We start from the raw sequence: 15,630 nt of genomic DNA on the forward strand, positions 1-15,630 counted from the left end.
AATGTTGAGAGGAGTGCTTCAGGCAAATGGAGAACCTTGCCTGGCGGGCACCTTGGCGGGGAGAGCGAGAGCATAATGACAAGGTGTGCGATGCAGCCACAGGTTTTGCAGGAGGTGTACAAGCTGGGTCCTGTGAGTACAGAAGACAGCAGTTGGGGCCGTAATACTTGTCCTCAACTAAAAGACATTTGAGGGCTTGAGGAATCACTAAGTGGATGGGATGACAAGTAGGGATGTGACTTAAGTCCTTTAAACGCTTGCCAAAAATTCTAGTACTTGAAAGTGCACCACTGGATTAGGGCCCTTTTGGTTTCAAGCGACAGAGACTCCATTCAAATTAACTTTCGAAGGGACGAGATGGCTCACATAATTGAAAAATGTAAGGAAAGAACTGACTTCAGTCATGGTTGGATCCAAATGGGCAATATTAGGAGTTAGCCCTTCTCTCTTCCTCTGCTTTCCTCCAGTTGGCTTTCCGCTTTGGTTGGTAGGCTCTTCCCACATTGCACGAGCGTGGGAAGTCAACACTGGCCTCCCACTTCACGCTTCCCTCTTCCCCGCTGAGCAGCCTCAGGAGGCAAAGTTGGTTCCTAGAGGCTGAGCCCAAGTCCCGCGGACAGCTCCCGTTGGTCCACCTTGGGATTGGTTTCCCGACCAGACAGGGAGCAGCAGCAATCTGATTGGCCTGGGTTGGACCATGTGTCCAGCTCCGGATCTAGGGCATGACGTCAGCCCCAGCGGAACACAGAGCCTAATATAGAAAACGGTTGTTCCTGGAGGGATGGATGTTGAACAGGCAGTGACAACAGATGTCCACCTTAGCCCCAAACGAAATGGCCGAGTGCGAGCTCTCCGGAGTGAGGATCCTTGAACTCTCTACCTTAAGCTCCTATCGCTAATGCTGAATGACTTTCTGATCCCAGCTCTATGAGGGAGGACTAGCTATGTCTTGGGTTTATTAATATTGGGTTTATTAATCAAGGTTCTTATCAACAAACAACAAAATCCACTCTGGTTTGTTTAAACACACACACACAATTTTTTTTTTAAAGATTTTATTTATTTGAGAGAGAGAATGAGTAGGGTGAGAGGCAGAGGGAGAAGCAGATTCCTCGTTGCGCAGGGAGCCCCACCCAAGGCTGGATCCTAGATCTGGGACTCCAGAATCATGACCTCAGCTGAAGGCAGACACTTAACAGACCCAGCCACCCAGGCACCCCAGGAAAAAAATGTCTTAAAGGATATCAGTGGCTCCCAGAGTCTCTGGCAGAGTCAGAGAATGGGGCTTGAGGCTCTGCAGCCATGAACGATACCCAGCTCCCCACTTGAAGGTGCACAGGTTCGAGCCCACCACCCTTGTCTCCTGCTACTGGAAGCATCTCTGCCCCTGCTGCCTCCAGAGGCGCCACATCCCCTGCCATGCTTGGCTCCCATCACCAAGACACAACCACATGCAGCAGCTGCTTCCTTGCTCTTCATCCTTCCATGTTTTGAAGTTTCATCCAGTTGGCATGTGTCCTAGCTGCGGAGTGAGTCTGGGAAACTGAGTTCTGATCTCCACCCTGGTGAAGTAATGCGGGTAACATGGCCTACTTTCCTAACTTAGAAAGACTGTTCAAATGATGCTGGGCTGGCACCAATATGACCCACATCCACTAGGCCACACTTCAAACAGTCAAGTCTTCTGTGTCTTCCGGGTTCCAGAGAGATCAAGTAATGGAGCCAAGACTCTTTATTTCCACATGTGTCCTGCCAATAAATCCATGAGTCTCTGATCTTTGCAACCAATAGAAGTCAGTTAACACAAATAACTTGGCAAATGCAATTGGATAAAATTTAGCTTGGGGTAGAGTTTCCTTCCCAACCAGATTGGTAAGAAGCTGAGTTTCCAGGCAGGGGCTCCCTGGCAGGGCCTTCCCCATGTGATAAATTTCCTTCAAAGTTTGGAATTCTACACCAGCACTTTCCAGGAGACTGGGTTATCTGACCTCTGTCCTGTGGCTCCCCACTGCTCTCAGATCCTCAAATTATTCAATTAAGAAAGAGAATTTGAGGGGCACCTGGGTGGCTCAGTGGTTGAGCATCTGCCTTTGGCTCAGGGCATGATCCCGGGGTCCTGGGATCGAGTCCCGCATCGGGCTCCCTGCAGGGAGCCTGCTTCTCCCTCTGCCTCTGCCTCTCTCTTGGTGTCTCTCATGAACAAATAAATAAAATCTTTAAAAAAAGGAAGAGATTTTGAAGGGCACCTGGCTGGCTCAGTCAGTAGAGCATGCGACTCTTGATCTCAAGGCTGAGTTCGAGCCCCACTTTGGGTATGGAGATTACTTAAATAAACTTAAAAAGAAATAGATTTTAAGTACCAACTATGTACCGGGCTTTGTACCAATACTGGACGTACTCTACCCTCAGGGATCCGCCACACACGTATATCAGCCAAAGCTTGACGGGAGCGACATGAGGCCAGAATGAGAATGAAAATGTTCAAGCTCCATTATCCAAAAAGAGATGCATAGTTTTCATTTTTACAGACTTCTTGATCAGGGTCACTTCAAAAGCTGAGGTCTTTGACTTAATAATAATACAGGAGCATAAGAGCGCCCGGGTGGCTCAGTCATCTGAGCATCTGACGCTTGATTTTGGCTCAGAGGGCAGTCCGGGTGGCTCAGCGGTTTAGTGTTGCCTTCAACCCAGAGCATGATCCTGGAGACCCGGGATCGAGTCCCACATTGGACTCCCTGTGTGGAGCCTGCTTCTCCCTCTGCCTGTGTCTCTGCCTCTCTCTATGTCTGTGTGTATCTCATAAATAAAGAAATAAAATATTTAAAAGAAAGAAGAAAAGAAGAAGAAGAAGAAGAAGAAGAAGAAGAAGAAGAAGAAGAAGAAGAAGAAAATGCTGTTAAAAAAAAAGATTTTGGCTCAGATCATGATCTCAGGGTGAGATGGAGCCCCAGGTGGGGGTCAGCGAAGGGCATGGAGCCTGCTTGGGATTCTCTCTCCCTCTCCTATTGCCCCTCCTCTCTCTCTCTTTCTCTCTCTCTCTCTCTGCCTAAAAATAAAAATAAGGGGATCCCTGGGTGGCGCAGCGGTTTGGCGCCTGCCTTTGGCCCAGGGCGCGATCCTGGAGACCCGGGATCGAATCCCACGTCAGGCTCCCGGTGCATGGAGCCTGCTTCTCCCTCTGCCTGTGTCTCTGCCTCTCTCTCTCACTGTGTGACTATCATAAATAAATTAAAAAAAAATTTTAAAAATAAAAATAAGGGGATCCCTGGGTGGCGCAGCGGTTTGGTGCCTGCCTTTGGCCCAGGGCGCGATCCTGGAGACCCGGGATCGAATCCCACGTCGGGCTCCCGGTGCATGGAGCCTGCTTCTCCCTCTGCCTGTGTCTCTGCCTCTCTCTGTGACTATCATAAATAAATAAAAATTAAAAAAAAAAAAATAAAATAAAAATAAAAATAAGAACAGGCATATGGCCATCACAGTCTCTCAACACGGAGTCTAACAAAGAAATGTCTCTGATGGGATCATTCAAGGGTCTCACCGTTAAACACGCTCCATCATATTTAGGAAGCGAGAAGTGCCAGCTGGGAGGGAACACGGCGGCCTCAGAGCACCCAGCCAGGGCCCCGCCCGGCAGGACTTGCAGAACTGGCTGCAGCATCCGAGCAAAGTGCGGGCCCGGCGCGACCTTGAGACCCAACGGGCCCGGCGCGGGCGCGGAGGCGCAGGTGCGCACGACGGCCGCTAGGTGTCGCCGCGAGCCCGCGCGAGCCGGTACCCGCCGCGGGCGGGGGGAGCGGGGCTGTTTGCGATCAACACGTGGTCAGCTCTCCTCCCCGAGGCCCCGGGGATGTGCTGGGAATTTCCATTTCTTGAGAAATCCCGTGGTTCAGCAGCGGCCCTCTGGTGGCCCTGCCTGAGACAATGGAGACCGCGCTTGCCCCCGCGACCTCCGGGCGGTCCTGGCAGCAGCAGCCCCAGGGCCCACCCCAGAGGCCTCGTGCTGGGGACTCCGAGGCCCGCACCCAGTCCCACGGCAACCCGCGCGCACAGTCCTCCTCTCCTAACGCCCCCTTCCCTGCCCCTCGGGGCTGACCCCTGGCTTCGCTCCCTTTTCCCAAAACAGCCACAAGATTAAGGGCGCGTTGTAGCAGCAAGAGGCTGAGCTAGCTCAGCAGCAGGAATTGCGGAGCCTCGTCCAGGGTCCAGGGGTTGGAAGCCCCGCCTGGTGTCCAGCCCCCCACCCCCACCCCCCGCCGCTCACTGAGTGGGGCCTGACCTAGCTGCCAGGGCTCTCGGGCTTGCATGCTTCCTGGGGGGACTAGTGCCTCCAGATGCATCCACTAAATAAAATTATAAGTACAAAGGACCCCGTGGGATCCTGCACACTGCAGGCATTCCTTAAGTGCAAAGTGAGTTTAAGTACTATTGCACAGACGCTTACACAGACGCGTTAGCACACGTTCAGCCCAAGGTACAGAGCTCGGGCCCTGGCTTCCCAGAGGCCGTGGCAAGACGGGGTGTTTAGGAGACAAAGTCTGGGAGCATTTGGTTAGAGACGCCAGGCCCCACCGCTGATTCTAACCCGCTCTACCCGCGTCACCAGTGATGAGGTTGTTCTGAGCTTGGCAAAATGCCCTGCGAGCTGTCCTGGGCCCTTCCGGGAAAGGCCACTTGTGGGCCGAGTGGCCCTCACACCCTCCTCCCCAGGGTCTGGTTCACCACTCCCTGGTTTCCAGCCACCACACTGCTACTGTGGGGTTTTGTGGGAGACCACACGGCAGGATCCTGACTGTGGGTGCCCTGCGGCTGCTCGGCGGGCCCTGGGGCCACACATCCTGGAGAGCTGGGGAAAGAGGGAAAGAAGGCAGAGCCAGCCAGTCTTTTACCAGAGGTGCTTCTAGATCCCTCGGTGGAGCAAGCTAGATGGTAAAAAGAGGCCCTGCTGGTCCAGATTAGCAACTGCAGCCGCATTGGCCTTGGAAGAGGGGCCTGAATCTGAGTGACCCAGATCCTGATTGACGGGCTTTGGAAGGCATTTGAATACTCCTGGCCAAGACGAGACTGCTTTTGTTGAGCAGCAGAGAGGTTGGGAACGTGTACCGACCAGAGGAAAGCAGAGACTGCCTTTTACGCAGCCCAAAGCCGCGTGCTCTGGGCTCCGCAGCACTCCGGGGGGAGGCCCGTGGCCATTTCGGATCCCAACCCAAGCCAGGCAACAGAGGACAGACACCCTTGGGGCGGATCTGCTAGTCCAGAAGCTGGTATTGTTGCTGCACCTGTGAAGAGGCCTGATTTCTGCAGCCAAGAGAAGCCTTGGACTTGCCGGCAAGAGAGTTATTCGGTCAGAGGATCCACCTGATGTTCAGTCATCTGACACCTTTCCTTACCAGATTGCAAATCACAGGCCATCGCTGAACCATTCGCTTAGGCTCGGAGAAGGCACAACCCGGTTCGCGTCCTGGCTCTGTGACCTCAGCTCTCCAGCCCTCAGCTTTCTCATTTTGTAATGCAAGTGACAGGTTATCTGCAAAGGAGAGCCCTGAGGATTAGAGTTCGTGCAGGCAGCGTGCCCAGCAGGTGTTAGACTGTTAGACAGAGTCGCCATCCTGAGGTTGGTAGAGACATAGCTTCAGACCACATGGGTGCAGATGAAGCTGCCATGGAGAAGCCCAGTGAGGTCCTCCTGTACTCCAGACCACCCCTAGACTCCTCATGCCACAGTGGACAGGCTCTGGGAAGGGCTGCATGCCCCACACCACAACCTAGACTGAGGGTGCCTCCCTTTCTTTTAAAAATTTGTGAAGCCCTCATGCATTGCTGAAGAGAATGCAAAATGGTACAGCCACTTGGTCCAGAAAAATCTGGCAGTTTCTCGGAAAGCTCTAGAATTACCACATGACCCAGCAGTTCCACTCTTAGAGACAGTCCAAGAGAAATTAGAACATATGTCTGCAAAAGAACCTGTATCTGAACGTTCATTGCAGCATTGCTCATAATAGCCAAGAGGTGCAAACAACTCAAATATCCACCAATTGATGGATGGATAAGCACAATGCGGTATGCTCATCCAAGAGAACATCACTCAGCCATAGGAGGGAATGGAGTACTGGTATCTGCTGCAACAGAAAGGGATTTTTTTTTTAAGATTTTATTTATTTATTCATGGGAGACACAGATCGAGAGAGAGGCAGAGACACAGGCAGAGGGAGAAGCAGGCTCCATGCAGGGAGCCCGATGTGGGACTCGATCCCGGGTCTCCAGGACCATGCCCTGGGCTGAAGGCAGGCACCAAACCGCTGAACCACCCAGGGATCCCCAGAAATGGATCTTGATAACATTATGCTAAATGAAATCAGCCAAGACACAAAAGGACAAATATTCTATTTCTGCGAAATGTCCAGAATAGACAAATCCATAGAGACGGATTAATAGGTGCCAGGGCCTGGGGATGGGGAATGACAATTTATGGGATTGGGGTTTATTTGGAGGAAGATGGAAATATTTTAGAATTAGATACTGGTGGTGGTTGTGCAACTTTGTAAATGTACAAAAAAAACCACTGTATTTTATGGTATGTGAGTTAAACCACAATATGAATAATAAAGTTGTTACCAAAAAAAAAAAAAAAAGAAAAGAAAAGAAAAAGCACCGCTTCACATGCCAGTTGGAGTGTGCTCTTACTGTGGACAGAGAAATGAGAGGGGCAGTGCGGGCAGTGCAGCTCTCCGGAGCCTTGCCCATAAATCAGATTAACCAGCTTCCCTCCCTCAGCTGTGCCTGGCTCTGAAGGGGCGAAGGCGGCCGCTGCATTTTCTCGATGCCACAGAAATCGAAGGGCTGCTGGGGACGCTGAGGCTCGGTGTGTGGCAGCGGGATGCTCGCCTCCAAGCACTGGGCCAGCCCCACCCAGTGGGGCAGGAAGCGCGGAGGAAGAAAGCAAAGCTCATAGGCGCGCTTTGCCTTGGTCTCCAGATTTACAAGGATCATGTTTTCCAAAGCAAAAATTAGGACTGATAATTATGGCTTGTGCTCCTGGGGATGATAGGATACACCATTTTAAGTTAGGACTGTCCTCCAAAAAAATGATCATAAGGCTCTAGTTTTCCTAGACACCCTCATCTGCCTTCTTCCCTCTAAGCAGCCAAGTTTCCCAAGATCTTAGACTCTTTGGGGAGTCCCAGGGGAACGATTTTTTTCCTACGAGTCTGGTCACATGGCGAAAGGTATTTAATCAGACCTGGACAGTGGTCAGCCCCTTGTCTGTGATTTCACTTTCAGCGATTTTCGTTACCTGCGGTCGACCAGGGTCTGGAAGCGACGGTGCTCCTTCTGGCATATTGTCAGGTCGGTGGCAACTCAACATCACAAAGCCCACGCCACTCACCTCATCATCTCACATCATCTCGGAAAGAAGGGTGACTACAGGGTATCTTGAGAGAGACGGAGACCACATTCACATAATTTTATCGATGTGCATATTGATATAATTGTCCTATTTTTTACTAGTTATGTTAGTGTCTCTTACTCCGCCTATTTTATAAACTACACTGTGTCGTAGACCATGTATGCATAGGAAAAAACATAGTTCACATCGCGGTTGGTGCAATCTTCCATTTCAGGCATCCACTGGGCGGTCTTGGGATGTCTGCCCCGTGGATGAGGGGGACTACTGTGCTTTTTAGGCTGAGAGTGAATCTAATGTAGTGCCTGAGCTGAACCTTTGCCGGTGGCAGGGCACAGAATCCAGACCTGGAAAATCTCTGCCCGTCTCCTTGGTTTCCTTGAAGCCTGTTTGGAATATTGACAGGACATTCAATGCAGCAGAAACACGGGCGGGTTCTCTTTACTTCCCCAACACACACGTGACCACCATCCCCCCAATAGCAACAGATTTCACAGACGAGGCATCGGGACAGTCGCATTTGGGAAGTGTTCTCTGAAATAGCTGGTGGCTTCCGCTGATGGAGCGGCTCAACCCTGCTGGGGCAGCTTTATCTACTATGGAATAGGACCTGAGAGAGCTCACATCTGAGATGCTCATTCCCAAAGGTCCGGCAGGGTTTCCAGATACCCGCCCTCCTCCACCACTGCCACCCCAGGCCGAGCCACTGACATTCATATCTGGATAAATCTAATAGCCACTGAATCGGTCTATTTCCAGCCCTGCTCCCTACCTCCCCAAAGTCTATTCTCAAATCAGCAATCCCAGAGATGCTTTTTTTTTTTAAGATTTTTATTTATTTATTTATTTGGGGTGGAGGAAGAGGGACAAGCAGACCCTGCACAGGCCCACCTCAGGCTTGATCCCATGACCTAGAGATCACCACTTGATCTGAAACCAAGAGACAGCCGCCTGACTATGCCGCCCAGAGAGATGCTTTTAAAACATAAGAGCAAAATCCTGCAATAGCTCCCATCATATCTGGAGTGAAAGCCGAAGTCCTTCCAAGGGCCCACAAAGTCTCCCATGATGATCATATAGTCCGCTGACCCCTCCCCATACACCCCCCCACAGATGACACATTCCCAGCCTGTCCCCACAGATATGTGCCCACCCCCCACAAACACTGCCCTGCAGTCACCTCCAGTCCTTATGCTCATCACCCTGTTCCTCCTACTGATCCTCAACCTGCCCTTGCCTTCGTATTTCCAACCTGGAGGCTCTTCCCAGTATCCTGCATGGCTCCTTCCCCACTTCCAGCAATCGATTCTCACCTTATTGTGGGGGTGTTCCTTGAGCATCCTCGTTGAAGAGGCCATCCCCACCCTCACACTTTCCCTAACCCTGACCCTGTTCATTTTTCTCAGTGGTATTTACCACCATTAATACTTCATACATGTATATGGATTATATGCATACAGATATATATGTGCAATATATATATATATATATATAAAATCCACTTGTCTACCATTCTGTGGAAATAAACAAAGACCAACCATATGAGAAAAGCAAAGGCTACTACTCATTCATAGCTCACTACAGCAAAGGAGTAAGCCACACCTCTCGAATTTGAGCAGAGACTCAAAGGCAGGCAGAGGAGCAGGAAAACATTATGGTGGAACAAAGGGAAAGCTTCAGGTGTGGCCTGACGAGACGCTGTCGGCGTGGGGAGGCTGTCGGTGAGCTAACTGGAGGGGAGGGGGGTGCATCTTCCTTTTTTTATTATTTTGTTTATTTATTCATGAGAGACACACAGAGAGAGGCAGAGACACAGACAGAGGGAGAAGCAGGCTCCCTGTGGGGAGCCCGATGCAGGACTCAATCCCAGGACCCTGGGATCATGACCTGAGCCAAAGGCAGACGCTCAACCACTGAGCCACCCAGACATCCCAGGGTGGGGATCTTATGTGATTGGTGAGGAGTGGATAATTTGACTTCGTGTGGTTGGTCCTCAGTTGGAAGTGAACATAAAATTAGGAAAGCTGTCAGTTATTAATCAGGCCCTGGCCACTCTGGGTGGATTGTTACAGACGTCATGGCTTACCTTCCTTGATTGTTACCAGAGATAGCAGTCTGGCTTCTGGTAAGCCTGACTTACAAAAAGCTGGCCTCCTGTCCTGCTCACTGCAGATCAGGGGTTGGTTTCCTGCAGACTGTGGGTCAGAGTTCTGTTTCTATATTGTATATAAAATATATCCAATATATCATTGTCTATTCAGTCCCTCATCCTTCACTAGGATATAAACAGTAAGAGCATTGTTTTATTCACTGCTCTATCCCCAGAGCCTAAAATAGTGTCTGGCACCTTGTAGGCATGCAGTGACTATTTGCCGGTGATTATCATGTTTGTCCAGATCTGGTTGGAAAAGCTGTGGCTCTGCTGCATGACCTGAGTAGCACACCCACGGCAAGCTTGCATAATTCAATCCAACTCTACAAATGTTTGTTGAGTGCTTGTCACATACCAGGAGGCACTGCATAGGGCTGCGGTTGTTTCCTTGGGTTACATAGGACATGGCGTCAGCAGACAATTGATGGAAGACTGGGATTCTTTTTTTTTTTTTTTTAAGATTTTTAAGATCCTTTTTTTTAAAGATTTTTAAGATTTTAAAGATTTTTTTTAAGATTTTTATTTATTTATTCATGAGAGACAGAGAGAGGCAGAGACACAGGCAGAAGGAGAAGCAGGTTCCATGCAGGAAGCCCGATGCGAGACTTGATCCTGGGACCCTGGGATCACACCTTGAGCCAGAGGAAGATGCTCAAGCGCTGAGCCACCCAGGCATCCCAGAAGCCTGGGATTCTGAATGCTTTAGCCTTTGTTCATAATTTCTCTCTTGCCTACTTCAAACTCATCTCTACCTTTAAGGTCCCATAGGTTCCAGGTCCCCGTTATGCTCAGAGACAGCTGTGGCCCACACCTGCCTGTTCCAGCACCTACTACCTATGAAACTGATTTAGTCCCCATCAGGTACCTGTGTGGTAGCTGGTTGTCTTTTTAAAGAGTTGATTATCTTCTCAGTTGGATTATTCCCTTTTAGAGCAGGAGCCACATCTCACCCCCAAAACAGAAGATGCACAGGAAGTTCTTGGTGGTCTGAGCCTCACCCCATTCCCCCACCTGGCCTGCGTTTGACTGGTTCCCTGAACTCCAGAGCAGGGATGTCTCACTGGCCCCAGGAGATTTTTTTTTTTTATGGTGAGAAAATTTATATTTAGATTTATAGCCGGCTGGACTCAGTTTAGATGATCCCAATTTTGTTGGCAACATCCAAAGCATCATAGTCAGGAGCCAGTTGAACATATGCTTTCTTCTCTCCATCAGGCCTGATCAAGGTGTTGACCTTGGCCACATCAATGTCCTAGAGCTTCTTCACCGCCTGTTTGATCTGGTGCTTATTGGCCTTGACATCCACAATGAACACAAGTGTGTTGTTGTCTTCTATTTTCTTCATGGCTGACGCAGTAGTTAAGGGGAACTTGATGATGGCAAGTGATCAAGCTTGTTTCTCCTGGGGGTGCTCTTTCGAGGATATTTGGGCTGCCTGCGGAGATGCAGTGTCTTGGGTCGTCGGAATGTAGGTGACGTGTGGATCTTCTTTTTTTTGTGACTGTGCACACCTTTCAGCACCACTTTCTTAGCTTTCAAAGCCTTTGCTTTGGCTTCAGCTTTGGGAAGGGCAGGGGCTTCCTTCTTCGCCTTTGGTGCCATCTTCGTGAAAGGACCCCAGGAGATTTTCTAGTTTTCTACTCGTGGTGGTCGCACCCGGCTCAGCACTGCCATTCGGAGATGTACACTGACCTGATAGCCCAAGGTCCCCGACTCAGGCATCTCAATTATTTTCTGACAAGGGCTCTCCATTAAATCTTTTACAAAAATATTTGGATAGTTCTGAATTATCTGTTCTTCCAGAAAGGTTTGGGTTCATTTATGTTTCAGACACAACACTCAAGGGACGGGGTATCTGGGTGGCTCAGTTGGTTAAGCATCGGACTCTTGGTTTCAGCTCAGATCATGGGATTGAGCCCTGCATCAGGCTTGGCACTCCATGCAGGGTCTGCTTTCCTAGAAAAAAGGAGAAGGAAGGAGAAGGGAGGAGGAGAGAAGGAGAAGGAGAAGGGAAAAGGAGAAGAAGAAGGAGAAGAAGGAGGAGAAGGAGAAGAAGAGGAAGAAGACAAAGAGGAAGAAGAAGATGATGAAGACGACGAGAAGACAAAGATGAAGAAGACGAAGACAACGAAGATGAAGACGAAGAAGAAGACCCAAAGAAGCAAGAAACAAATAAGCCCCCCAAAGGTTCTACTTCCACTACTACCCTGGCCTATCAGCAGGCTAAGGTCAGCTGTAGCTGACAGAGGGAAGCTCCTCAAGGGCAGGGATTTGGGGCAGCTGTATTTACTAATGAGTCAACAGCTGGCACACAGGAGCGGCTCCATCAATATTTATTGAATGAATGGGAGTTACGCACATTAAGTTTGGAATGAGAAACGACAAGTCTTGATAGCGATCATTTTCAATATTCACTCATTGGGTTACTTGGATTTTCTGAGCCATCACAAAGCACATGACCTCAAAAGGCAAACGAGAGGGGTACAGATGCGGGAGAAGGCTCTGAGGAGTGAAAGCGTTATGGGCCAGTTTCTGTTCACGAGCCACGCATGCTTGTAACAGCCTGCTTCCCACTGAGCACGACGGAAGCTCAGACTCCAGACTTTACCACGTGGTTTCGGATCCCTCAACAGTCACGGGTCCCTCCCTGGTCTAATCCTTGAATGTCTCCTGCCCCAATTTTATGACTCAGAATCCGGCAGCTCAACATTAGCTACGAAAGTCCTTGTGTGTTTAAGGCCTTGCAAGGGAAATGTGAGAAAATGTTCACAAGGTCCATAGCACTCCCTGGCTTTATTTTATTCAGACAAGCCCCCCCTTTCTTTTTTCTTTTATTTTCCAAAACCTGGTAAATGTCAGAAAAGAAATGACCTCAGCCCTGAACCCGAGACTTCTGATTTCCCCTTACCCAGTAGCCAGAGATGCAAAGGAAGAAGCAGATTTTTCTCTTGGCCAAAGAACATCTCACCTGGTGCCTGTTCCTGACCCCACGTCTCGGCTTCCTCGGGGCTCACATGTTGGGCCTTAGAGGCCAAGCGGTTCTTCCTACAGGTCACCAGGTAAGAAACAGCTTCTCAGGCAGACTCCAACCTTCAGAAGTCCTGTCCTGTGTCTGACTTAAGTCTTTCCTTCTGGCCGAGGAGCCCAGTTCCCCCTTGCCCTGTCATCACTGGAGAAGGGGGAGCAGCTGCTCACTGCTCTCCTTTTAATCTTCCTTAATGGGCTCATAAACAGTTATTAGGTCCCCCTACAGCCTTCTCTGAGCCTCATTTTACTTGCATTGAGGCTGAGAGCTTCTGAGGAAGGCGTTTTACTCAGGGCTCCACAGACTTGTAGAGTCTTAAATGGGTAATCAGCCACTTCACCCACTTTAACCTCCACAAATGAACAGCTCTGCCTCCTTTTGCAAAATTTAAATCTATTCAAGGGAGTTCCCTGGCAACCAACCCTTATTAATAAATCACGCCTGCTCTAGGCCAGGACAGGGCATTTTTAAAATGTTTCTTTCTCTTGAGAAGTCACACTGGTGCATAGGCGCACAATAAACACACAGCTGCTCTCTCCAAGTTCGGCATTTGCTGAATTGTGGGCCTGGGGAGTTCTCATCTGGCTCCCCAACTGGGAAGGGGGTGTGCTGCTCTAACAGACTCTCGTCTGGGCCTTTCTTGTGGTTATTGGACGAGGTACGTAGCAGCAGGAGGGGTTGGGGGAGGCCTGGATGCAGAGCTGCAGCCAGACCCACTCAGCCTCCGCTAGGCACACACTGGAAAGTTCCATTTTCTGCTCCAGCGTGCTACCATTTATTTTCAGCAGTGCTAACACCCACTGGGAAAGTCCCAGTTGCATGGCTGGTTAGAGCTTCCTACTGTGTCTCCCTGCTGTGGTTCCCTGCCATCGCAGGAGGTAGGGAAGGAGAAGGGCAGGGATATGGTGGTGGGGGGTGTTGATTTAGCCTTGAGACGAGTGAGTGATTTCACTTCCACAGGAATTTGAACCGGGTTGGCTAAGATTAAAAGGACCGATGGCACCAAGTGTCAGCAAGGGACTAAAGCAATTGGAACCCTCGGTCGTTGGCTGGTGGAAATGTCAGTCGGAGCCACCAATTTTGGAATTCTTGGCTGATTCCGGCAATGGCTCTAACAATTCCACTCTTAGGAATAATGCTCAGAGCAAATGGGTAACTACGCTCAGCAAAAAAACCTGCACAAGAAAGTTCATAATGATGGGATTTATAATAGTAAAATACTGGAAGCAGCCACCAGAGTCCAGAATGGATAAATAAACCAGGCACATTCCTGCAACGAAAGAAGACACATGGTGGACGAGAACTGAATTACTAATCGGTAGTGCAACAGGGATGAATCTCACAGACGTGATACTGAGCAAAAGAAGCCGGACATAGGGACGCCTGGGTGGCTCAGTCAGTTAGGCATCTGACTCTTGGTTTTGGCTCAGGTCATGATCTCAGGGTTGTGGGGTGGAGCCCCGGGTGGGGCTCTGTGCTCAGTGGGGAATCTGCTTGAGGTTCCCTCTCCCTCTGCCCCTCCCCAGGCTCTTTCTCTTTCTCTAAAATAAATAAATAAATCTTAAAAAAAAAAGAAGGAGCCAGACACAAAAGAGTATGTTCCGTGTGATTGCATTTATATGAAATTCTGAAAAGGCAAACCTAATCTATGATGATAAAGATCAGACTAGGGGTTGCCTCGGTGGGGAGCCTACGATGAGCGCATTACCTTATATCTGTGCACTTGACTGAATGTAAGTTATACTTCCCTACAAAAAAGAAGACAAGAAGGGGTCCGTTGTGTTTTCTTCCCCCCAGATGAATAGCTCATTATTTATTCATTCATTGTTTTTCACTCCTCTGCTTCTTTTACAACAGATGTGAGGTGACTTACAAAGGTGTGTGGCTTTGAGTGTGTTTATCAGGGAAGAGATCTGAGTGGCGCTCAGGGCAGGGGATGCAGATGACACCCGATGGGAGGGGAGACCTCGGCGTCCCTGTCAGGAAGTCCTGAGCACTTCCTATGGGGCTTCCCAGCAGTCAACACGAGAAAGGAACATGATTCCGTATCCGAAAGTCAATGGTTCATCTGATCGGAGGATAGAACCCCGAGAGAAATTTCTCCCAGGCCTTCTCAGGAAAGGGCAACCATACAATCAAAGCCTTGTCTGTTTTGAACACCCCATTTGGACCCTGGCTCTCAGGGTCCCTCCAGCCCATGTTTTCACTCTGGGGGTCCCAGCCCTGGGCCGCGAGGGAATTAGGGGGAGGCAGCCTCCTGGAGACAGTCAAGGCCCCCTCCCTGGGGCCCCACACCCAGGTACCCATTACTTTCCTGGGTGCAGTCTGGGGGAAGCCCTGCTTGGGAGGGCTGGGCTTCTGCTCTTGGGGGTGCCCATCTTGCCATCCTGGTTTCTGGAACCCGGGCTCGCGTCCTCAGTTGGTGCTTTGCCGCTCGGCCCATCTTGCTCCCCGATGCTCCTCGGTGGCCTCCCAGCCCCTTCCACGGTGACGGCTCTGCTTGGAGCAGCTCCCTGGGGGCGGGGCTCTTTCCATCTTGGCATTTGGGTTGAGAGATCTTTCCACTTTCTGGCTCCTGTGTTTGAGTTGAATTCATATACTGCCCCGGTAACTAGGGGAAAAAATATATATAACAGCCATGCAAGTGGAGGAATTCAAGTGCTCTCCTCCCCCACCCCCAGCCCTGTCGATTCTTACTCCCAGGGAAAGAGGAAGGGTGCTGGGAAGGGGGGATGGTGAATCATGGACAGGCTCCCAAGTGGCACACTCTTCACCAGCCTGCCCTTCCTACGAGCTGCAGGGCTCTGACCACACAGGTAGCAAATATCATGCCTCCCTGGTTGCAAGATTAGAAAACCACATAGATCTTGAATTCCATGTCAGTTTGGGGCAAATTCTGTTCAGTTTTGGGGCACTTGGGTGGCTCATGGTTAAGCGTCTGCCTTTGATTCAGGTTGGGATCCCAAGGCCCTGGGATCGAGGCCCACGTCAGGCTCCCTGCCTGGAGCCTGCTTCTCCCTCCGCCTGTTCTCTGCCTCTCTCTCTCTCTCT

General features: G+C 50.2%; 1 protein-coding gene across 1 annotated transcript in view; it reads right to left on the minus strand.

Moving 5' to 3' along the window:
- Positions 1-14,864: 14,864 nt before the first annotated feature.
- CDHR3 (cadherin related family member 3) overlaps positions 14,865-15,630 on the minus strand; it is a 60,022-nt gene continuing 59,256 nt past the window's right edge. The window contains exon 19 of the mRNA XM_055301271.1: positions 14,865-15,190. Within this exon, the coding sequence (XP_055157246.1) occupies positions 14,886-15,190 (305 nt within the window). The 3' untranslated portion in view covers positions 14,865-14,885. The remainder of the gene's footprint in view (positions 15,191-15,630) is intronic.

Source organism: Nyctereutes procyonoides, unplaced genomic scaffold (assembly GCF_905146905.1).
Source record: "Nyctereutes procyonoides isolate TBG_1078 unplaced genomic scaffold, NYPRO_anot_genome, whole genome shotgun sequence".
Lineage (NCBI taxonomy): Eukaryota > Metazoa > Chordata > Mammalia > Carnivora > Canidae > Nyctereutes > Nyctereutes procyonoides.